The 24,041-nt window shown below is 54.4% G+C and overlaps 7 protein-coding genes across 7 annotated transcripts; 4 read left to right on the top strand and 3 right to left on the bottom strand.

Annotated features, from left to right (window-relative positions):
• Positions 1-667: 667 nt before the first annotated feature.
• On the top strand, positions 668-1,167 carry CkaCkLH20_12070 (C2H2 finger domain-containing protein; the record flags this gene model as incomplete). Its single annotated transcript, XM_038894784.1, has 3 exons — positions 668-717; positions 776-955; positions 1,032-1,167. 3 exons carry the CDS (start codon positions 668-670, stop codon positions 1,165-1,167), a joined length of 366 nt encoding a protein of 121 aa, XP_038739864.1.
• Positions 1,168-1,398: 231 nt separating this feature from the next.
• Positions 1,399-2,212, bottom strand: CkaCkLH20_12069 (DASH complex subunit Dam1; the record flags this gene model as incomplete). Its single annotated transcript, XM_038894783.1, has 4 exons — positions 1,399-1,612; positions 1,675-1,729; positions 1,783-1,843; positions 1,898-2,212. The coding sequence occupies 4 exons, from the start codon at positions 2,210-2,212 to the stop codon at positions 1,399-1,401; spliced, it is 645 nt and encodes a 214-aa protein (XP_038739863.1).
• Positions 2,213-4,614: 2,402 nt separating this feature from the next.
• On the top strand, positions 4,615-6,160 carry CkaCkLH20_12068 (cral trio domain protein; the record flags this gene model as incomplete). The annotated part of the gene is made up of 4 exons (XM_038894782.1): positions 4,615-5,361; positions 5,413-5,454; positions 5,515-5,614; positions 5,667-6,160. 4 exons carry the CDS (start codon positions 4,615-4,617, stop codon positions 6,158-6,160), a joined length of 1,383 nt encoding a protein of 460 aa, XP_038739862.1.
• A 154-nt stretch (positions 6,161-6,314) lies between these two features.
• Positions 6,315-7,077, bottom strand: CkaCkLH20_12067 (HIT domain-containing protein; the record flags this gene model as incomplete). Its single annotated transcript, XM_038894781.1, has 6 exons — positions 6,315-6,422; positions 6,491-6,505; positions 6,566-6,658; positions 6,722-6,790; positions 6,866-6,948; positions 7,032-7,077. 6 exons carry the CDS (start codon positions 7,075-7,077, stop codon positions 6,315-6,317), a joined length of 414 nt encoding a protein of 137 aa, XP_038739861.1.
• Positions 7,078-8,043: 966 nt separating this feature from the next.
• Positions 8,044-8,777, top strand: CkaCkLH20_12066 (ran-interacting Mog1 protein; the record flags this gene model as incomplete). The annotated part of the gene is made up of 3 exons (XM_038894780.1): positions 8,044-8,120; positions 8,177-8,392; positions 8,486-8,777. The coding sequence occupies 3 exons, from the start codon at positions 8,044-8,046 to the stop codon at positions 8,775-8,777; spliced, it is 585 nt and encodes a 194-aa protein (XP_038739860.1).
• A 313-nt stretch (positions 8,778-9,090) lies between these two features.
• On the bottom strand, positions 9,091-11,044 carry CkaCkLH20_12065 (uncharacterized protein; the record flags this gene model as incomplete). The annotated part of the gene is made up of 2 exons (XM_038894779.1): positions 9,091-10,171; positions 10,221-11,044. The coding sequence occupies 2 exons, from the start codon at positions 11,042-11,044 to the stop codon at positions 9,091-9,093; spliced, it is 1,905 nt and encodes a 634-aa protein (XP_038739859.1).
• Positions 11,045-18,059: 7,015 nt separating this feature from the next.
• On the top strand, positions 18,060-24,008 carry CkaCkLH20_12064 (uncharacterized protein; the record flags this gene model as incomplete). Its single annotated transcript, XM_038894778.1, has 3 exons — positions 18,060-18,271; positions 18,328-23,601; positions 23,666-24,008. 3 exons carry the CDS (start codon positions 18,060-18,062, stop codon positions 24,006-24,008), a joined length of 5,829 nt encoding a protein of 1,942 aa, XP_038739858.1.
• Positions 24,009-24,041: the final 33 nt, after the last annotated feature.

Here is a 24,041-nt window from a genome sequence, read left to right as displayed (position 1 = left end):
TCTACTACCCACTCTAAATTCTAGTCACGCAGGATATCTAGCACTGACAAACGTCACACCCGCTTCTCATCTTCACGATGCTGATTGCTCGACTCCCATAAAGAGCCCCGGCCAGGTAGCCAAGACCGTGTATCTGCCTCCTCTTGCCACGGGTCTCTCCGGGCGCTGGCTCTGGTCCCTCTTGCCTCGACCACTGCAGCAGATATGGTTCCCTGGTTGCGCGAGGCCGGAAGACGCCATCACGGTGCACATAGCCGTCTCCGCTAAGATACGGGCTTGATGTCTCTCTTCCGACAATACTGCATTCTAGGCCCGTCTGCTCCTAGGTTTCCATTGAGCGAGTTCTCAGCGGGGTTTGCGACTTTGTCTTGTCCAGCTTCCAGGTTCGCGCTCGTGATTCGATGGTCTTACTGTTGGCTCTTAGTTAGGTAAGGTCTAGTCATTGATGCCGTACCTACCAGCCCGTCAGGTCGTCCAAACTTTTTAGCGGGGCCGGAGCCGAGAACACCCACACCTCTGAGCGGTGAAGGAATTTTGCGGTTGCCACAAAAGTTCTGCCCCGCCGCGATTCTCTACGTGCACATTTTGGGATTCTGCCACCAATCAACCCGACAAATCGACGAGGACTCCTATCTCTCCTGTCAAAGGTAGCCGATCAACCAACAAAATGGGTGTAGGCAACAAGCGCACGTTGACCAAGACGCGGAGGAAGACGAGGTAGGCCTCAACGACTCTGCCGGGACCCCGCGCGCGGCCAGCCTAACGAATTATACAGGGACGTCGATCAGATAAAGGCCGACATGCTCTCTCCCCGGCACCTGCGACAATGGAAGGATACCAAGGCGCCAGAAGATCTCCCTGGCATGGGCCAGCACTACTGTGTCGAATGCGCCAAGTGGTTCGATACCGAGGTCAGCCTTGCTGGTCACCAGAAGGGAAAGCCTCATAAGCGCAGGTTCGTCTCATACTCGCTCCCGACATGGGCTACGGCTTTTGTTATTTTCGGGCGTTACTGACTAATTCTTCTCCAGGGTCAAGCAGCTGAACGAGGAGCCCTACACTCAGAAGGACGCGGAGGCCGTCGTCGGCCTCCGGACGGATAACAAAGGTCCCAACAAAAGCGGTCCCGAGCGGGCGCTTGATCAGGAGATTGAGATGGAGACCTGAGTGCGCGGAGACCAGCGTGCGCTTCCACCCAAAGTTTACATGAGGAGGATCGAGAGGAGACCCCAGATGATACCCTTACACGACGACGTGACGAACTGGCCTTTGTATCTTCCTACTGCCTCCCTACGCCACGTGAGGCTCATTAGGGCGCGGTCCCGTCGCTGGAACTTGGACCGATGGAGAAGTAGTGGCCCTCCTTGCATGGTATGACACAAACTTATTGGTATGCGTTCACCGAACACCACGGCCGCGAGCTCGAGCCAGACCGCTAGGCCGGCCTCTTTCAGACTCGGCGGCCCCACGACGTGCTCCCCTGGTACCCCGCGTCGAAGCGCCGCGAATGCTCGGAGCCGGAACTCGTGATCCCTTTGTTTCGGGGTTCTTCAATCTCGGGGTCGGTTTGGCGGAAGCGGGAGGATTTTCGACAAAGGAAACGTCCGTAGTCCTGCTGGCGATTAGAAATGCCTTCTGAAGGTTGGCAAGAGAGGTGTAATCAGGAGCAAATACATAAAGGTCATTTCGCCGTCGTTCTCTGGTACGGATTGCGCTACGCGAGCAGGTGCTAGAACACGCAATGTTAGTTGTGTCCAACGTCTACCGGATATTGCGTCATACCTGAGCTTACGCCGGGCTCTTCTTGCTCCTTCACACGTCGAAAAGATTCCGCGATTGGCCCCTGCATGTGATGTCAACACGGGTCTCTAGACAGGCTCTACGTCGAGCAGCTTACTTCAGGATAATCGACGCAGAAGGCGTTCATGTTGAGGCCATACAGAAAGCTGGCGAAGGACTCGCTGAAGCGGGCCAAACTCTCGTGCATCAGCTGGAAATGCATCATATTGGCTTCCAGGTCGGCCATGGCGTCGGACAACTCTGCAAAGGCGGGCTCGAAGGTGTTGAGGGGGAAAGGTTCGCCGCCATGAATGCTTTCGCGGGCAGACTCTCTAAAAGAAGATCGCGACGAAGGGCGCAGCGGGGTTGTTGGACGCGACATGCGCGTCCGGGAAGTCGAACGCTGTCTGCTGGGCTCGTGATGGTCGGCCATGGTGGAAATGCTAGGAGGATGGCCTATTCGATTAGAGGTTGCAGAGTTACGTTGTCTGGACCGACCGAGTCGTTCGGAGGTGCAATATCGGTGTCAGGGAAGGCGACGCTGGCGGTGACAGATGGAGAAGCAGTGATGGCTGTCGACGAATTCAACTCCATGCGCCCAGGTCAAAAAGTCGGCAGCAATATCAACATCAACAAATTGGTTGCATCGGCGCACGGCATAATAGGTGTCTTGCCGTGTTTGGCGGGGTCCAAATCGTGTGGCCCCGCACTACCTAGGTACCTAAGGGGAAGCTGATGGGTAGGTCATACCTTAGGTAAACACACCGACTACCTTAGGTGGTAAGGCACCCACCTACCTTACTAGGTATCTAAGGTACCTACCTGTAGGTAACCTTGCAGACGGTCGGGAGGTTGAGGTGGTTACCTAAGGTGCCTGAAGGGTACCTTATCCAATAATGCCGTGCCAGCTCCGGGCGGGCAGGCCTTTACCTCGACCGCCAACGGTTCCAGGTTCCCCAAAACTGCAGTCCAGCACGTGTAATCAAGGCTATTCGAAGTATGTCATTCGGATAGTCCTACCTAGAACCCCTGGCAGACAGCAGGTCATCAGGCGGGATGACGCAACATGGAGGGGACCGGGACCCGACCCGACTCGAAATGTCGGGTCCAGTGCGTTCATCTAACCTTGGGTACCTTAGGTAAGGTTTCCTAAGGTTAGGTAGGTTACCTACCTACTCAATCAGTTATCCCTGGAATTTTGACGACCGGGAGGGAGGTCGCGTGGGCAAAGTGACCTGCACCTGCTGATTTATCGCACCAAGGCTCGTTTTTCGCGGCCAATTCGAATACGTGTACGTCGTATTTGGGTTTGCTCCCTTGACTTCCATCTCTCTGGTCTTTGTCAAGATAACAGAACGACACAAGAATCACATCATCATTTGCCCGCAGCGCTAGGCATCTTGCCCTTTTCTCCTCCCTGTCGCGTATATCCGTACTTACTCCAAGTTACCTTACGCGCATCCATCTCTGATACTTTCCCCAAGTCAGTTACCTTACTTACAGCTACCTAGGTACGGTATGTAACCTACCTAAGGTACTTTACTTCCCTCCTCCCAACCCCTCCCCCAACATTCACATTCGCAGTCCACAAGACACCTTCACTTGATCGCTACATCTGCTTTTCTCCAGACCACCTGACCTACCCACAGCTGTCGCCCAACATCAATAGCGGACGCTACTGTGTGCGCCGGCGTGCTTGCGACTGTTAACGACCGGAACGCCCGGAAATTGAACGGCAGTCGCAGCCTTCTTGGTCCCGTCATCATCTGAAGCGCCCGATCCTTGCGACGGTATTATTCGCCGTCTAAGCCTCCTCCCTCCCTCTCCTCCACTCCCGTTAGCAACAGCCCGCCCGCTTCCCTCCCACTGCTCCTCTACACTCCGGCGCTCGCTTGCACTCCGTTGCCCACATATCTCGCCGATGCACTCCGTCCACGCATCCTTAGACATACCTGATACGGTTGCGACTACATGAAGACAGTGTCGTGTCCCTTTCCTCTCACGCTACCTACCTAGCTTGCTTGACAACTCGTCTGAACCCACTCCAAGTTCAACATTGTTGTTCTGTCTGAGGTGGCATTCCTTGGCCGGCACCAACCGTCTCTCGGACTCAACCCTAACTGTTCGGATTCTTCCTCAAGTCCGCGTAAGTCCCTCTCCCAATTCTCAATTCCCCGTATATCCTCTGCCCACGCCGGCCTTCCCCATCCCGTACCTAACCGCCGCCGTGAGCCATCTCTGCCTACGTCTCCTTCGTTTCTTCAACTCTTACCTTGCCTTGCAGTCCACCTTTTATTTGCCCCCCCCCCTTACTTTCTCCCGGCCGGACAAGTCGCTTTTACATTCCGCTCTGTGCGATTTGGGATTACCCTGCTGACCAAACAAGATTCCCGTGTCAGCTGCGCCAAATTAGGCTTGGGCATTGATTGACGTCGTCGACTGATGCCGGTCAGTTTGAAACCACAAACCTCGGCTTTGCCTCGCATTTTCACATTCCCACAAAGGGCTCTTTCAACAACCACGAGGAACCGCTTCAAACCGTTGGCTGCTCACTTTGGACCACGCATCCTGGCTAGAGCCAGTGACGGGCCATTCAGCTCCTCTTCCGTACCGTCAAGCTACAGACAAATCCACGTACGCAGACTAGTCCAGTCATCGGACCCCTCCAACTCAAAGACTCCACGCGTCTTGCTTCAATCTCGCGTTGACCTCGTCGCACTCTCCATCGCTGTCGTCTTCCTTTGTCTTGGACTTGGTCTGCAATATCAACAAGCAGGAACTGGCCCCCTAACCAAGACCGAGACTTCCAGTTCAGCATCCCCGTCGTCAGAAGCCATGCTGTCCGATATGCCCCCCGGAAGACCGGGAAATCTCACTCCAGACCAGGAAGAGAAGCTTCGCAAGCTATGGAATCTGATCTTGTCCCTGGGTGAAGACAACGCAACAGCAGACAGCGCGGCTGCAAGCACAGCCCCGAGTGAGACTTCTCCCAGCAAGAGCGAGAAGCCCAAGAAGAAGCGCGTCTCACTCTTTAACCGAAAGGACAAGAAGGAAGAGGGTTCGAGCTCCTCGGCAAACGTTAGCATCAAAGATGACGGCGAAGACAAGTACGGCCAGACCAAGCAATTCCTTGAGGCACTGGCCAGCCAGAGCCCTGAAGCTTTGCGAGCTACGATATGGGCCATGGTCAAGCACGACCATCCTGATGCCCTAGCTCTCCGGTTCCTGCGGGCGCGAAAGTGGGATGTTGACAAGGCATTCGTCATGATGATTTCGACCATGAACTGGAGATTGGCCGAGATGAAGGTTGATGACGAAATCATGAAGTCCGGTGAGGAGGGCGCGCTAGAGGCTTCAAGGAGCGCGGATGCGAACACGAAGAAGCTGGGACAGGATTTTATGGCTCAGGCCCGGTCAGGAAAGACATTCATTCATGGCGTCGACAAAACAGGACGGCCAATTTGCATGGTCAGAGTTCGCTTGCACCGACAAGGCGAGCAGTGCGAGGAGAGTCTGGAGAAGTACACCGTGTTCTTGATCGAGACCTGCCGGATGGTTCTGGCTCCTCCCATCGATACTGCGGTAAGTTCTAGTATGTCGCAGATATCGACTTTGGGACGCTAACGATTCCAGACCATCGTCTTCGACATGACAGGCTTCTCGATGGCAAACATGGTAAGAAAAGAACACTCACACACCACCTACCAGGGAACACTTTTCTGATCGTCACTGCAGGATTACACGCCAGTCAAATTCATGATCAAGTGCTTCGAAGCCAACTACCCCGAGTCCCTTGGCGCCGTTCTAGTACACCGTGCTCCATGGGTCTTCCAAGGTTCGCGCGTCATTCATCTTGCCCGGCTTGGACGGCTTCTGACATTTCACAGGTATCTGGAAAATCATCAAGGGCTGGCTCGACCCCGTGGTAGCAAGCAAGGTTCATTTTACGAACAACGTCAAGGAGATGGAAGAATTCATTCCCACGAGTCACATCCTCAAGGAACTCGACGGCCCAGAGGATTGGAACTACAAGTATGTTGAGCCGGTCGCGGGAGAGAACGACCAGATGAAGGATACCACCACACGAGACGCGCTTCTGAGCGGGAGAGAGGAGCTCATTTCACAGTATGAGGATGCTACCCTGCAATGGATCAAAGAGGCTGGAACGGACAAAGAGTCGGCAATCAAGGCTCAAAGAGAAGAGCTCGCTCAGAAGCTGAGAGATGACTACTGGAAGCTGGACCCTTACATTCGCGCCAAGTGCGTCCTGGACCGTACCGGCGTAATCAAAGAGGGCGGGAAGATCGAATTTTACCCAAAGACGACGGCGGAGCCAACAAATGGCGCCAAGGTCGACACCTCGGCCGACGACGTAGACTAGAATTGGCCCATTTGGGACGAGATATGCGAACTACAAATGTGGTGTGGACACGGGGGAAGGAAGCGCCCTTGGGTTGCTGAAATTACTCGACCTAGACGTCCTTGCTGCCATTCAAGTTGAAAGCAGGGCTTAAATATACTATTGTCAACTCTAGTTACATTTTGGACTTGAGCTCTTCGAAGAGGGCTTTGAGCTTGTCCATATCGGTAGCCTGCTGAGGCCAGCCAACGCCCAGACCCTCGGTCTCGTTTGGCTTTGGGATCTAGGGTAGTCAAGGTCAGTACGATTTTTGAAAGGTTCGCAGGTTCTAGGGAGGATGAGGACAAGTACCATGTGGAAATGAACCTGCGGAACGTCAGTGATCGCTCACGTAGAAGAATAATTGCCGGAGTATGGAAAGCTTACGTGGTCGACCATCTGGTGCGCAATGCGACCGTTGTTCTGGAGGACATTGTAGTCCTCTGCTCCGCTCGCGGTAACAAGCTTCTTGACGATGGGCTTGCGATATCATGTGAGCCGGTAATTATTCGTGTCGATGAGCAAGGTAGAGGCCTCACATACCAGAATTTCCGACAAGTGCTCGTCGGGGACGTCGGACAGTTTAGCGCCGTGATATTTGGGAATGACAAGCTGTGGTGATGATGTAAGTCGGCCGACATTGCATTTGAGTAGATGATGACACTCGAGCTCAAGGGAGTTACTCACAGCGTGGCCGCGACTCAAGGGGTTAATGTCGAGGAAAGCGAGCGTCTTGTCGCTCTCGAAGAGCTTGAAGCACGGGATCTCACCTGCAGTTTGTGTCAATTTCATAATTATCTTGGACTGCGGGGGCTCGGAGATATCTAGGAGTTGGGCGACTGGAAGGACTTACCCTTGATGATCTTGCAAAAGATGCAGGAGGCCAAGCTTGAGGTCATGTTGGGCGAAGACGATGATACAATGGTCTTTCGAATTCCAAACGGAAGAGATGGGCTCGGTGATTGGGAACTGGGAAGAGAGGGAAGACCAGGTTGAAAGAGTGGTTGACTTGAGAGGATTGAGGATTGAGCAGCCCGCGGATGCGGGCACCTGAGGCGGGGATGGATACCAAAAAGCAAAATGTGGGTCCTTGACGAGGCGAGTGTACTTAATTGACAAAAAGGACCTAGAATGTCGGAGTGGGACCTCCTATCGAACTCACCTCTTGCCTTTTACCAGATGTGACCGTTGGATGGCCCAACAGACTCCATTCCACCAATCTTTGGATCCTCCTCATCTGGACAGCCCAGGTTCGAATTTCGTTTTTGTCTTTTTTTTCTAGGTTCACCCAGTAGGCTTGAATTTGACAATTACAATGATACCACTTTTTATTGTTGTGCAAGACGATGGTGTGGCTGTTTTGCTTCGGCAAAGTGAAGAAGATTCGAGCATCGAGCGCGCAGCGGCAGCTCAGCTTACGACATAATCCATGGCACTGCAGCACAGTCGTCATAGCCCTCCATTTCCCCCTCCTCCACTCCCTTTTTCCCTTCAGCCACCCCCCACCCAGAACGACCCTAAGTAAACCTGGACGAGGCTCACCCGGCACCTGGAGAACCACGTAGGGCAGCCCGAGCCGTTCCTGTACAAGTCCAGTGTGCACCATGCGCCTCCTGCCTTGCTCTTGACTTCGTGATACCCACCTCCTTCGGTCAGCTCGTTGCTTGCGCCTCATCAACTTTCTGCCTCGTCTGGGCCGTACAACCAAGTGAAAGAAAACATCATTGTCTTACGGTCGCTACTACCGCTTTTCGAAGTCCCGCAACAAACTTCCCGGTCAAATACGTGCGCCAGACCAAAATCGAGATACCTACCTACCTACCTACCTTGGCAGACAGAGCTGCCATTCGACTCGAACAAACAAAATGACCCGATACAAGAGCACCCCCCTCTACGGCGGCGCCTTGGTTTGCGACTTGCCTGAGAAGTTCGCCGACGTCAGGTTAGTCGCCCTTCATCATCCGCGCACGTTGCCGCCTCGATTGACGAAACGGACAGCAAACTACGCGAGGTCCCAGACAACCAGGAAGTCTGGATTGACCAGGACGGCTTCACCAGCATCATTTTCGACATCACGGAGCGCGTAGGCGCCGCGGGCAGCAGCCCCGAGATTGACGGTCGGGCCTTGACGACGCACCTCGAGGAGCTCGTCGGCGAGGATGTCGATACCGTCAAGGTGTGGAACACGACTGAGACGTCCTTTTCGAGGTTGAGGTGTGTCGTCATCTTTCCAAACTTGTCCTGCGCGGTGACTTTGCCGGCGTGTTCGTTTGTGAAGCGGTAGGCTAACGAGATCTGTTTCTGCAGTACCGACGTCCCGGCCTACACGCTCATCGCAACCCAGACCCCGCAATCCAGGTCGGGCTCCTCGGCGCCCGACTTCACCGCCATCATCCTCACGCTGGTGCGTCTCGAGAAGGAGTCGACCGATATCCTCATCACCATCAACGTACCTCACATCAAGGGGGAGTACGACGAGGCGGATGTTGACTTGGAGCTCGGAAAGCAGGGCAAGCTGATCGGCGACGCCGTCGAGTATGCCGCACGCATTTGGGAGACGTTCAAAGTCAAGGACTGGTCTCTTTTTGTCGAGGTTTGAGGGGGGTTAGTAAGGACTTTGATGACGATTTGAACGGCCCGACGGCAGATACCTGGAGCATATCTGCGCGGGATTTCTGAATGACCGAATGAATGGGCGGGATACTTTTTCCGTAGTTGTATTTGAGGGGGCGTTCTTTAGGCGGCCGGAAGGACCTATGTGCGCAAAGAATGGTAGGTTGGATTATGCTTGAGACGCAGTGCCGCATGGCTACCGAACTCCTACAATACCATACAGCGTGCTATATATATAACCAGGTCCGTTTCATGAAGCGACAGCATGCGCCGCCCCGCGGGCAGCAGCCACTTGTCAACTACAATGTAATGGCGTTGAGGCGAGAACCAACCTTGTCGATCGATTCAGGAACAGGTGTGCCGTCTGATTCAGGGGTCGCGCGATTGCTGCCGGCCCTCTTCCCCCACCTGTCCGCGATAATCTTCATGACATCTTTCTGTGCGCTCTTCGGGTACTCCTCCTTGACAATCTTCATCTGCTCCTTGACAAACTTCTGATAATCAGACTGCTTCGCCGTAGCCCGCGGAGTGGGCTTTATCTGCTTCAACATAGCCTTACAGGACCCGCAACGGTGACGTTCGGGATTGATGCTCTTGGAGTGACGCTTGTATTCCAGTCCGCAGTCGGTGCATTCCCAGACATACCTGAAGTCGATCTCGTACGAGTGCTTCGTGGTGACCTCGATCCCTCGATCCCCGAACGCGCGTGAGCACTTGGCCGCCCAGACCTTGAACTCCTTACCGTGCGGATTGCCAGTGATGCCGTTGACCATGAAATTGGCGAGATGACAAAATTCGTGCGCGACGACGTTGAGAAGACGGTTCTCGTCATCAATGACTTTCTCGGCGAGCTCGATGGAGGCGTGGTGGCGGTGGGTAACTGAGTTTTCTGTACTGGTAGACAATTTGCGAACCGTTTCGCGGCGCCAATTTGCGCGCCCAGCCGTGGTGTTGAGTTTCGCTGACCACTTGATCTGTACTCCCCCGGTGGACTCGGCGAGCGACTGAAGTTGGCCCTGAGTTATGGTGTCGTCGAGCTCGCGGAGAAAAGACTGAGCCAGATCGTGTTTTCTCTTCCCGAATGATTTCTTGGTTTCCTTCTGTTTGGCTGTGTCTGCCTTGGTGGATTTGTTTTTGGCCGGGCTCTTCTGTGTCGCGGGGAGAACCAGCTTCTTAGGGGAGTGCTCCTCGTTCCAGTCATCCACGAACTCTTGGCTCCAGAACAGGTCCATACTAGGTCTGTGAGGGGTCTTTGGGATGCCGGGAAGCTTCCGGGGGGAGACGAGGGTTTTGTTGGGTTTCGGCGGTGTTGTTGGCGGCGTCACTTGGGTATCGTTGCCTTGACGCTTCTTCTGCCATTTCTCTGGCTCTTCCGTAGTACTGTTGCATGTTAGCAAAGCGCAGGTCGGTATGTCGCAGTCAGTCTCACAGGTCTAGGCGACGGAGGGCGTCTGCCATGTCGTCCGTCAGATCAATAATCGCTGATGTAGGCCGCGCGGAATGTTGACCAGGCGCCCTATCAGAACCCAAGCCCTTGCTGCTGGTCCCTCGCTCAGAATGCCCATTGTTCGAGGATGTCAAGTGCGCCATATCAAGATCTGGCGTGCGTCTAGAGGTCGAATGTCCCGTTGGCTTTGGGATGCTCTGTTGACTGCGAGCCGACCGCTGCCGGTTTGTAGGGGCGCGAGGCTCTTGGCCAAAGAAGGTCGGTGCATGATCATCGTCTTCCTCCTCCTCGAATTCAGAACGGGCGTCGAAATATTCCGAGATATCCGCCTCAGTAATTTCCGTTGCCTCGTGCGTGCTGTCATCCGAGTCGTCGTCCGCCTCACCAGACGGAGTGCTCATGGGCGGCGTGGCGCGATCCTGATTCCGCAGGCTGCGGACATTAACGGCCGGTATTTTCTTGCTCCTCATAGGAACTTCCAGCAAGTTCTGTCCTTCGTTGTTAGGAAACCCCCCAAAAGGCCTCAGGAGCGGATTATCCGATTTCTGTCCGAGTTTGCGACGTCGCACAATCGGAGGCGCTGCGAAGTCCCCATGCTTCATCTCATCAGAGACTTTTTGTTTTGGCAGCCTGGAGCTAGTCGGCTTCTCATCATCGCGTCTTGGCAGCGAATTATTCTTGTTGGCGGACGTTTCCTGCGGTACAGACCTGACAGGGCGTTTGGTTTGTTTACTCCGCTGGAAGATGACGTCCAGGTCGGGAAACTCGTCTTCACTGGACGAGGCAAAGTTGACGTGTCCGTTCATTGTGAAGGTATGTCACCGCAGGTATGCAGTATGGTTTTACGTGCCGGTCGGGGTCAGTCGGAGTCGCTTTTCGCGGAAGGTCTGCACATGAGCCGCAACGTCGATCTGGGCTTGTCGTGGTTGCGAGGGGCAACGGGCAGTCAAGGAGCGACACTCCCCACACATCCAATCAGAACTACCTTAGGTAAGGTACGGAGTACCCAATTCAGTTATGCGGCATAAGCAAACTGTCACAGGATTGGCCGAAAGCATAAGGGGCCACGTGATATTCGAATGTGTGGAACGTCGAATCAGTAATACCTAAGGTAGGTAGTTAGTTAGTTACTCCGGTCAAAGTACAGATCTGAACATTAGACTTGAAATGTGTCGTTCGTTCGAGTTTGTTAGTATGAATCTATCTTCAGAAAATCGTTGTGAGGTCTCGTGTCACTTGGGGGATGATTTGTTAGGGTCATTTCGAAGGATACATCTAGTGACGAAACAACAGTGTTCAGCTCCCAAATCATCCAGAGCAAAGTTTGGCTTCTCTCGTCTATAACAACCATTGTGGCCGATGCTACATACCAAGCATGGGACGAACAAGACAGCCATGATCAAGAGGATCGACAAGGGTAGGTCGACAAACACCACGACGGACACAGCCCAGATAGATAGCCAAACACTCCAGTCTCACTAGCATTACTCGGTGGTTTTAGATGTGTGACCACTTTGTCGAACGTGTCACGGAATGGTATACCAAAACCACGGTATCAACAGCTTCGCGGCATCAGAGTATGAAGTCGAGTAGCAAGGGAAAGGCTTGAACTCGAGGGTTTTCGAATGTGAGAGTTCTGGACTATTAAGCCCCGCCTCTTGACCCCTGCGAAGCTTGTGATGTGGTGCTGCACAGCCCAGGCGGGCAGGAGGTCAAAGTGCCACGGCTGAGGGGGACCAGGATAAAGGCTTCGAGAACAAGGACATTGTTCCAGTGTCTAGGTCAGCATACCGAGAATAAACAACATTGGACGAGGAACCGGCCAGACTTGATCCATGCGCGACTGCGGTTTGTCGATCGGCACGCACGGAAATTGGCGGTCGTTTAGAACGAGTGCAACAGTCGACAGTTGCAAGCAGGGAGACTTTGACACGACGTGCCAGAGTGCGCATTGAAGGCTGAAGGAGACATCGAAATGAGACCCTTCCACAACGACAAACCCAATCATGTACAGAGTACCGGAGCAGGCCATATCCCCCGTCTGGGGAGGCACGGTCGCGCGCGGGAAGGACGGACGGGCAGGGTTTAGGCCGTTTGCGAATGCATTACGGCCCGGGCTTGAGATGATATGCTAGATCATAGATGTTGTGCGCTATCCGTCGCATCAGATCTGGACCGGACAGGCTGGGATTCGAAGCCAAGGCACGTACGTGACTTTTACACAGCAATGCAATGTCGCGACTGAACAAAGGAACAGCAACGGACATGCCCCGTCGCGTGTCTTGGAACGTTGGCGGACAGAAAAATGTGCTACAGTGCAGCCCGTTTTCGCCTCAAGTGGAATGGATGGTGGGTGGACAGTTTTTGTCCAACGCGCCGCAGACACGATGGGTGGCCACCAACCGACATTTCTTTCTTGTGGCCGCTTCTATACTATCGTGCGGACTACGGATACACTACACGCGTACGAATAGAGCCGTGCGCGTCGATCTGCGGTTCGTCACCTCCTAGCCCGACACTGGTCCCCGGGTGCTGATGGCCGCGAGATAATGATACTCAGGAGGAACAGACGGTTGAAGGGTGGACGGGTGCCGGTCCGAATCTGGTTGATTTCGACTTACCGTGCCTACCGTGATGATGTCAGTATATCTGAGCGCAAGCAGGAGTATTCTCTGCTTCAAGCTGTTCAACAGTCTTCCTTGGTTATGGAGCTTTTCAAGTTCGAGGTCATATCGCGACGGCCGTGATGTTGTAATATCCACTGTCGCCGGCAACAAAGCCTATGAAATCGAGGTCGGGACGAATTTTGGGGTACAAAGTGGACAACTAATAAGCCGTGCCGACACCGATGGTCAGTGGTGTTGGAGGATACCCATAACTCGTGCGTGGCTCGACTCTTGATCCTTGGTGTTGGAACTTGGAACTTGGAACTTGGAACTTGGGTGCAGCCGGCGTGGTATCTTTGATTTCTTGCTGACGAAGTGGGTTGGCGAACGTGTAAATGACGGCATCATCATGGACAGTCCACTTCTCGTCCACTGACAGACAGCACGGCAGGACTGCGTACTTCGTACTGCTACACTGCCTTATGGATACGGTTGCAGCCAAAAAAGAAATAACAGACATTGCCAGGGGCCGACGCTAAGGCAGGCCGCAGCTCAGCACTTTGGGCCGCGATGGTTGACTCGTTCTAGGCCGGTACCTGCATCCGATTCCGATAGCACATATCCGTAGTGGGCTCGCTCTTGATTAGCTCCGGTTTCCTCGACCCATCTCCAGTGAAGGAGAAGTTGCGGATGCACTACGCAGCGTAGTCAAAGTAGTGTAGAGCTGCCCGGACACTGCCCTGGCCTTGTGGTCGTGGATCGTGATGGACGGGCGGGCGATGGATGGGCGGGAGAGTGGCACAAACAAGAGGAAGTGGCTCCCTCCTCGCCTCCCACTCGGAATTTGCCCCAAACACCAACCTAGGTATCCAATAATTGATACACTGTACCTGGACGGGGAAGCCTCCCAAAAGCTCCGAACTTGACGGGAAGTGGTTGCCACACTGTGTGAACCCCGGTCGGGTTCACGCTGGAAGCTGAACTCCCATCCAGTCCAGTGCTTGGGTGTCAGTCATCTCTGACGAGGACGGGAGACTCTTCTGGAAATAAACAGTGGGCCGGGCGAGTGTGTTCGCAGGGTGGACTTTGCGTTTGCGTAGGTAGGTACGAATACTGTATCCATCTACGGATACGGAACAAATGGATGATTCGTCAGCCGTCCTCCGGCCCCGAGCGGGATACTGCCCGTGATATCGTCGTTTGTACTTTGCCCGCGTCGCGCGTCGCCCATTCACAAGCGAAGCATCCCGTCGTCGCGTTTCCAGCTTTGGAAATAATCGGTTGAGGTGTACGAAGTACATAGTGGCAAGTGGATGCAGCCTGTATCCCAAGATAGATCAAGATCAATATGCCAAGAACGTACCCTGCAGTAGGTACATACGTATTCGAACACCACGAAATACATACTATTGTACTACAGCTACCACATCTGCTTGGTGGCAAACCGAACAGATCCATTTTACGGATACAAAGTACGCACACGAGCTGCAGCCAGCAGGTCGAGGGCAAATACGAGCGGCGCGGGCTGTTACTATGTAGACTTTCAAGATGGTTTGCATAACAAAATAGCCATGCATGCATGGCCAGGGTACAGAGTATTAGTAGCCATCTTGGTGGTGGCAGGTGGTCGTGCGTTATGCCACTGTCACTGGATGACGGTAACGGTTGACGGACACCGGATCAAAACGTGCATCCTGCCGTTGGCGAAGCATCCCGCCTCGGAATTAAAGAACCTGACACATTGACGATTTAGTCCGACCTCTTGCGCACGCGGGCCAAAGTGTGCTGAATTCCAACCACGTCGTTAGTTGCGAGTTGCAGCTGACAGGTTGCTCAGACCGATGAGGTGGTTGAAACGTGGAACAGCCCGCCAACTCAATTTCGAGGGCAAGACCTGGAGCCGGATTCGGGGCTGGCTGGCCATGAGGATTTGAACTTGGAACTTGCAAGTTGATGGCTTCCCGCTGGAAACCTGGGAAAACACGGGCAGTACATGGAAAGGCCCTGCGACTGCGATATCCGTAGAGCCAAATCCACCTAGCCGCAGCTGGTGTTGTAGTGCATGCGAGCAGTCCAAGCTGGACACCTCATGTTCTGGCGCGACTAAATCGGCATGTTGTTCGCAGATGCCGACACCCAAGTAGGTGGCGATGGAGCGAAGACGCCCCGATACGAATACATTAGTAGTCATCATTTTCCATGGACGGCGAGGCAAGGCGAGGCAACAGTTCGGGGTTCCAGAGTCCAGACGACGACACGAGACTGGACCAAGGATCAAACGCCAAACGCCAAACACCAGACGCACCCGCGACGAGACGAACCCTCTCTTTTCGTGATGCTGGCCAATCGCCAGGCGAGTTGCGCATGTCTTGAAAGAATGACCTTGAAATGACCATGGTGCGGCAAGTGCTGTGCAAGTACCGGAACGCCCGGCCTTTCATCGAGAATCCCACGTCAGGACTCAGGCATACCCCTGACTCCCCCTTCCCATCCGCCTGCCGTTCCTCAGTGACATTCATGGATGCCCGTCTTCCATTAGGTTGTCAGCGGCCAATTGACGGGACCCGGGTACCTATGCAGGTACCTGGGCACCTTACCTAGGCAAGGTGAGCAAGAAGTGCCTTTGGTATCTGGGTCAGGTCGGTTAGTGCTGTGCTCGCAGCTCCGCGATAACGGCGGGCCCGGGGCGATGGCTTGCCAAGCCTCAGTGACGGCGTAGAGTACCTGACCAAGGTAGGTAGGTAGGTGCCTTACCCCCCTCCAGGTGAGAATGACGGCAGTTGTGACAGAAGCGTTGCTTTTCTTTGGTAAAGGGGAAGGATTCCAACAGTAACTGAAATCTCAACTCAGTCTTTACTGTCGGAGGAATAGTGAGTCAGTTGCTGTTGTTGTCCTGAGAAACAAATAGAAAGTTAAAAGAAAACCACAAACAACCTGAGTTCTACTACCTCATGTTACCTACCGAGCTAGATCAAGAAAAACTCAATCTTGAGTCGGTCCCTGGTGGTTTGGGGACAAAGTGAGACTGTGCGCGACGATATTTCCTCACTGTAAGGGGTGGGGCTGTATCTTGCCAAAAAAAGCCAACCCCCACCACCCCACCTCGCCCAAGTTCCTTGAACACTGTGAAATGGTTCCTTCCCTTCCCACGTACTGCCACTCCCCTTGGACAAGTCCGAGGCTTGCCGTCCTTGATTTATGAAGTACCGTTGCTGGAATTGGCAGAGCCAAACCACAATGGCTAGGTACTTATTACCTGCCACCGGCGAAACTGACGTGCGATACACATTTCAAGCGTCCGTCGCTTCCCTTGATGAAGACGGGAAGATCGAGAGACGGATCGAGGGTGGATGACATGACGGCAGTGGAATTTGCAGCCAACTCTTTTCTGTAGATTCCGGTCCCCGCCGCCGCGGCCAGGCACCTGCTTCAGTATTGTATCGAGCAGGAAAATCCAGAGTAAAAACTTGAAAATGAAGGTAAGGTACACAGTGCTTGTGCTGACGCCTCTCCTTCCAGGAACCAGGCCTCCCATAATCTTCGCCCACAGACGCGACGCGGTGTCAGCCCTGGTCCCCTGTCCGTCCCAGCCCCGTAGCATCTGGTCTGACCATTCACACGTCGGGTATGCACCGCACAGCCACTGTTCCATCAACAGAACGTCTAGAAACCCCACTTTTGAACGCGACCTGCTCCTGCCTCTTACTTTTTTCTCCTGGGCCCTTCCTTGAACGGGATCGGCCCTCTGCGACTTCCTGCCTCCCCAAACCTTGCTTTGCCCGGACATAGGTACCTTAGGTACTTTACCTTGGGTGCCATGGCTGGTATCCGTACTATGTAGACAGACCGCAGACGACTGTGCAGTACTGCTGCTGCTGCTGTTCCGCTCTCGCCTGCGCGGCAATCCCTGTCATGGTCGTTGCAATTCAATCCTGTCTCTCCTTTTTTTTCTGGCCTTCCCGCCGCATTGGATCACAAGAGACACTGTATTCGTACCTCCTGAATCTGTAGGTAGGAAGGTCAGCCAGGTAGGTATACATGGACACATAGGTCAAGCAGGGCGCCGAAAGAGAGAGGAAGGGGGAAGGAAAAAAAAAAGGAGACGCCTGAAATCTTTCCTGCCCTGTCCCCTCTCTTTCCTCTCAGCGTATGTACTACGTGTGATAGCACCCTTTTCTCGACTGTCCGTCCTCCTCTTGCATCGTCATTGGTGAAGAGCGAGCATCTTTTCCTTGCTCTCTTTTCCTTATCCTCCTCCTGTGCTTGCCCTCACTCTTCGCAACGCAATTTCACCCCCCTCCTTCCCTCTACCTTAGCGTGAGTACGGATACCCATCTCTCCCAAATCCATCCATCCCTTAGCCGCCCGCACTTTCTCCCTCAACCCCCTTTTGTGGCATTGTGGCGTGGTAATAGGTGTGTGAGGTGCTTGTGCAAAGGCGCCTCCTGGACTTTCCGCACCACTGCCTACCTACCTACCGCCTACCTACCTTACCTTACCTACCTATCCGCTGCGTACCCGTCCGTACCTTACCCCGTACCTCGCCTCGCCTCATCTTGCAACGTCCACCTCCTCTAAACCGGTTCGCACCTTCCACCACCCGCCCTCCGTCACCCCTTTCTTTCCTCCCGACAACTCTTACCTTGATTCACCACGCTCGTTCTTAGACCGCCTCACCAAGGCAGTCGCCAAATCTGCTCACCTCAATCAAGAAACTCACCGTTCTCTGTCCAGTCAATCGCTTGAGCTTCTTCTCTTCTCCCCGGTATAGTCGGCCAAGCTGTGGGCTCTCTCGACCGAGGTGCTTGATTCCAACACATCAGACGCACCGCACCGCTCCCGGCGCCGGCTCCCAACCCCCTTTGGTACTTTACTGAACCAAACATTATCTCCAAGCCAACTACCTGCGCCAATCGCTTTATTCTTTGCCAGCCGACCCTCGTCCGAGCCGTTGGAGAACTCGACTTCGCAACGCCACGACTGTCGTTATCATCTCTCCTTGTGCCGGCCACATAACTTCGGGCTCTCCTACACCAGCCTCTTGCTGACTCTCTCCCGCGTTCCGAGCCCAACCTCATGAGTCTTGGACGGTCAGTTGAACTTCCCATCATCACCAATACCTTTCACGCGTTTCTCGTTACCCATTCAGCCTTCTCCGACAGACGGACGACGCGTTCATGCTAACACACCGGTGTAGGTAATCACCTGAACGAAAATGTCTGGATACCCAGCCGCCGGTGGAGGCGGTGGTGGTGCCGGTGGTGGTAACCATCACGACTACGATGACGGCTATGGCCAACAGGGCCGCGGCCACGGAAACGGAACCCAACAGACCGACTCCTACTACCAGGACGACCAGTACTACGACCAGAATGGTTACGACGACCGCGGACATCCTCAGGGCAACGATGGCTACTACGACGAGTCGTACGTCAAACACCGCTGACTGTTTTCTTCGCGTCACTGACAGAATCTTTGCGCAGGGGCTACTACAACGCCGACCCAAACAACCCGTACCACCAAGAAGGTGGCTACTACGACGGCAATGATCAGTACCAGGACGAATACTACAACGGCCAGGGCGGTGGCTACTACGATCAGGATTACAACCAGGGATACGGCTCCGGCGCTCGCCGCCATGGTTCTGAGGATGACTCGGAGACCTTCAGCGATTTTACCATGAGGTCGGATATGGCAAGAGCCGCTGATATGGACTACTACGGTCGCGGCGACGAGCGGTACAACAGCTACGACCAAGGCGGCGCCCGCGGCTTTCGTCCCCCTTCTTCCCAGATCTCGTACGGCGGAAACCGCTCCTCTGGTGCCTCAACTCCCAACTACGGCATGGACTACGCCAACATGATGTCTGCCGCCTCCCGCGAGCCGTACCCTGCTTGGACTTCGGACGCTCAGATTCCTCTCTCCAAGGAGGAAGTTGAGGACATCTTCCTGGACCTGACCTCCAAGTTCGGTTTCCAGCGTGACAGTATGCGCAACATGTACGACCATTTGATGACTCTTCTGGACTCGAGGGCTTCGCGTATGACCCCGAACCAAGCTCTTCTTTCACTCCACGCCGACTACATTGGAGGCGACAACGCCAACTACCGCAAGTGGTACTTTGCAGCCCACCTGGATCTGGATGACGCCGTTGGCTTCGCCAACATGAAGAAGGGCAAGGGTTTGAAGCGCAAGGCGAAGAAGAACAAGAAGAAGGGCGAGGGTGAGAACGAGGCCGAGGCCCTGGAGGATCTCGAGGGCGACAACAGTCTCGAGGCTGCCGAGTACCGCTGGAAGACTCGCATGAACCGCATGTCCCAGCACGACCGTGTGCGCCAGCTCGCCCTCTACCTGTTGTGCTGGGGCGAGGCCAACCAAGTCCGTTTCATGCCCGAGTGCTTGTGCTTCATCTTCAAGTGCGCCGACGATTACCTCAACTCCCCCGCCTGCCAGAACCTGGTCGAACCTGTCGAGGAGTTCACCTTCCTCAACAACGTCATCACACCTCTGTACCAGTTCTGTAGAGATGAGGGCTACGAAATCTCGGAGGGCGTCTACGTGCGCCGCGAGCGCGACCACAACCAAATCATCGGGTACGATGACTGCAACCAACTCTTCTGGTACCCCGAAGGCATCGAAAGGATCGTGCTCGGTGATAAGACGCGTCTGGTTGACATCCCCCCGGCCGAGCGATATCTCAAGTTCCAGGACATCAACTGGAAGAAGTGCTTCTTCAAGACGTACAAGGAGACTCGCTCTTGGTTCCATCTGCTTGTTAACTTCAACCGCATTTGGATCATTCACTTGACCATGTTTTGGTTCTACACCTCCGCCAACTCCCCCAGTCTCATCGTCGGATCAGAGTACGAGCAGCAAGTCAACCAGCAGCCGTCCACTGCAAGACTCTTCTCCATCATTGCTCTCGGTGGCACGATCGCCGCACTTATCCAGGTCCTGGCCACTCTGGCCGAATGGGCTTACGTCCCCCGCCGCTGGGCTGGAGCGCAGCACTTGACAAAGCGTCTGCTGTTCTTGATCCTCATCCTGGTCATCAACGTCGCGCCTTTTGTCTACATTTTCTTCATTCCGAACCCCAACGATCAGATTGCGAAGATTTTGGCGATTGTCCAGTTCGTCATTGCGCTGCTCACCTTCATCTTCTACTCGATCATGCCGCTCGGCGGCCTTTTCGGAAGCTACTTGACCAAGAACTCGCGCAAATACGTTGCCAGTCAGACTTTCACCGCCAGTTATCCTCGCTTGGCTGGCAATGACATGGCAATGTCGTATGGTCTCTGGCTTTGCGTTTTCGGTGCCAAGTTCGGAGAGTCTTACGTCTACCTCACCCTCTCATTCCGAGACCCCATTCGATACCTGTCCATCATGCAGATCGAATGCGTTGGAGACAAGATAGTCACCGATGTCCTGTGCAAGAAGCAGAACTTCATCTTGCTCGCTCTGATGGCCTTCACCGACTTGATCTTCTTCTTCCTCGATACCTATCTCTGGTACGTCCTGATCAACGCCGTTTTCTCCATCGCCAGATCGTTCTACATCGGTTCCTCGATCTTGACGCCGTGGAGAAACATCTTCTCTCGCCTGCCGAAGCGCATCTACTCCAAGATCCTCGCAACCACGGACATGGAAATCAAGTACAAGCCGAAGGTCCTCATCTCCCAGGTCTGGAACGCCATTGTCATCTCCATGTACCGCGAGCATCTGTTGGCCATTGACCACGTCCAGAAGCTCTTGTACCATCAGGTTCCTTCGGAGCAGGAGGGCAAGAGAACTCTGCGAGCCCCCACCTTCTTCGTCTCCCAAGAAGATCACTCTTTCAAGACGGAATTCTTCCCCACTAACAGTGAGGCTGAGAGACGCCTCTCCTTCTTCGCCCAGTCGCTGTCAACCCCCATCCCTGAGCCTCTCCCTGTTGACAATATGCCCACCTTCACTGTTATGATTCCCCACTACAGTGAAAAGATCCTCCTTTCTCTCCGTGAGATCATCCGTGAGGACGAGCCCTACTCTCGTGTCACCCTCCTGGAGTACCTCAAGCAACTGCACCCTCACGAGTGGGATTGCTTCGTCAAAGACACCAAGATTCTGGCAGACGAGACTTCCCAATTCAATGGCGACGGCGACGCTGAGAAGAACGAGAAGGACACGGCAAAGAGCAAGATTGACGATTTGCCCTTCTACTGCATTGGTTTCAAGTCTTCCGCACCCGAGTACACCCTTAGAACCCGTATCTGGGCTTCCCTCCGCTTCCAGACCTTGTACCGCACGATCTCCGGCTTCATGAACTATAGCAGAGCCATCAAGCTTCTGTATCGCGTGGAGAACCCCGAGGTTGTCCAGATGTTCGGAGGGAACTCTGACAAGCTGGAGCGTGAGCTGGAGCGCATGGCTCGTCGCAAGTTCAAGCTCTGCGTGTCTATGCAACGTTTCGCCAAGTTCAAGAAGGAGGAGATGGAGAACGCCGAGTTCCTGCTCCGTGCCTACCCCGACCTTCAAATCGCCTATCTCGACGAGGAGCCTCCTGTTGCCGAGGGTGAGGAGCCGCGCCTGTACTCTGCCCTCATCGACGGTCACTCAGAAGTCATGGAGAACGGCATGCGCAAGCCCAAGTTCCGCATTCAGCTCTCTGGCAACCCGATTTTGGGCGACGGCAAATCTGACAACCAAAACCACTCCCTCATTTTCTACCGCGGCGAATACATCCAGCTCATCGACGCCAACCAGGACAACTACCTCGAGGAGTGTCTCAAGATCCGAAGCGTCCTCGCCGAATTCGAAGAGATGAAGACCGACAACGTCAGCCCCTACACCCCTGGTGTCAAGAACAAGGTCACTGCCCCTGTCGCCATTCTCGGTGCTCGCGAATACATCTTTTCAGAGAACATTGGTATCCTTGGTGACGTCGCTGCCGGTAAGGAACAGACATTCGGTACTCTTTTCGCCCGTACTCTGGCTCAAATCGGCGGTAAGCTGCACTACGGCCATCCGGATTTCCTCAACGGCATCTTCATGACAACTCGCGGCGGCGTCTCCAAGGCTCAAAAGGGTCTGCATCTCAACGAGGATATTTACGCCGGTATGAACGCTCTCTTGCGTGGTGGCAGGATCAAGCATTGCGAGTACTACCAGTGTGGTAAGGGTCGTGACTTGGGTTTCGGCTCTATTCTCAACTTCACGACAAAGATTGGAACGGGTATGGGAGAGCAAATGCTCTCTCGCGAGTACTACTACCTCGGAACCCAGTTGCCTCTCGACCGTTTCCTCTCTTTCTACTACGCCCATCCCGGTTTCCATCTGAACAACATGTTCATCATGCTTTCCGTCCAGATGTTCATGATCTGTCTCCTCAGCTTGGGTGCCCTCCGACACGAGACCATCAAGTGCGACTACAACCGCGATGTTCCCATCACCGACCCTCTGTTCCCCACAGGCTGCCAGAACACGGATGCCCTCATGGACTGGGTGTACCGCTGTATCTTGTCGATTATCTTCGTCTTGCTCTTGGCGTTCGTCCCGCTGGTTGTCCAGGAGCTCTCCGAGAGAGGCTTCTGGCGTGCCGGAAAGCGTCTTGCCAAGCAGTTCCTTTCGCTGTCGCCGTTCTTCGAGGTCTTCGTTTGCCAGATTTACGCCAATTCGGTACAACAGGATCTCTCGTTTGGCGGTGCGCGTTACATTGGTACTGGTCGTGGTTTCGCAACCGCCCGCATTCCTTTTGGCGTCCTGTACTCGCGTTTCGCCGGACCATCCATCTACTTCGGATCTCGTCTGCTCATGATGCTTCTGTTTGCCACCGTCACCATCTGGCAACCTGCCCTCGTCTACTTCTGGATCTCTCTTCTCGCCTTGGTCATTTCTCCATTCCTCTACAACCCTCACCAGTTCGCGTGGAGTGACTTCTTCATCGACTACCGCGACTTCCTTCGCTGGCTGTCTCGTGGCAACTCGCGCTCGCACGCATCCTCCTGGATCGCGTTCTGCCGTCTCTCTCGTACTCGTATCACGGGTTACAAGCGCAAGGCTTTGGGCGACCCATCGGCGAAGATGTCCTCCGACGTGTCCCGTGCGGCTATCACGAACATGTTCTGGGGCGAAATTCTGACCCCGCTTCTGCTCGTGGTCGTCACCGTCATTCCCTATCTCTACATCAACGCCCAGACGGGTGTCAACGACACCAACAACCCGGGTGCCACGATCCAACAAACCAACTCGTTGATCAGGGTCGGTGTGGTCGCGCTTGCTCCCGTCGCCATCAACGCTGGTGCCCTCATGGTCTTCTTCTTCATGGCCTGCTTCATGGGTCCCCTTCTCAGCATGTGCTGCAAGAAGTTCGGCAGTGTACTTGCGGCCATCGCCCACGCCATTGCCGTCATTGTCCTCCTCGTCTTCTTTGAGGTTATGTTCCTCCTGGAGTCGTTCAATTTCGCGAGAACCCTCCTCGGCATGATCGCCGTTGTGGCCATCCAGCGATTCGTCTTCAAGTTGATTATCACGCTCACTCTTACGCGTGAGATGAAGACGGACCAGGCCAACATTGCATTCTGGACGGGCAAGTGGTACTCTATGGGATGGCACACGGTTTCGCAGCCTGCCCGTGAGTTCCTTTGTAAGATTACAGAGTTGAGCATGTTCGCCGCCGACTTTGTCCTGGGTCACTTCTTGCTGTTCATCATGCTGCCGGTCATCCTCATTCCCAAGATCGACATGCTGCACTCGATGATGCTCTTCTGGCTCCGTCCTGGGTACGTTTTGAATTACATCCGACTCACCTTTCCGAGTATTTTGCTAACTGTTGTGTGCGTACAGCCGCCAGATCCGCCCGCCCATCTACTCGATGAAGCAGTCCAAGCTGAGGCGCAAGCGCGTTTTCCGCTACGCCATCTTGTACTTCACCCTCTTCATCGTTTTCATGGCCCTGATGATTGGACCTGCCGTTGTCGGCGACAAGATTCCTCTGGGCGGTCTCACCAAGACTCTCAGCTCGAAGGACCTAGCCTTGCTGCAGCCCGATCTGGAGAAGGACAACACGCGCAATACGACGGAGACGGGAACCGGACTGGATGGCTACTCGGGAGCCGGTCTCACGGTGTCAACCGCGTCTAGGAAGGCGGCAGCCACTAAGCGTGCCGAGAGAGTCCGCCTGTTTTAATAGGGAATGTAACATACACATGGAAGGGGTTGC

This window comes from Colletotrichum karsti, assembly GCF_011947395.1.
Source record: "Colletotrichum karsti strain CkLH20 chromosome Unknown Scaffold54, whole genome shotgun sequence".
Classification (NCBI taxonomy): Eukaryota; Fungi; Ascomycota; class Sordariomycetes; order Glomerellales; family Glomerellaceae; genus Colletotrichum; species Colletotrichum karsti.
This window is presented reverse-complemented; position numbering and strand designations above follow the sequence as displayed.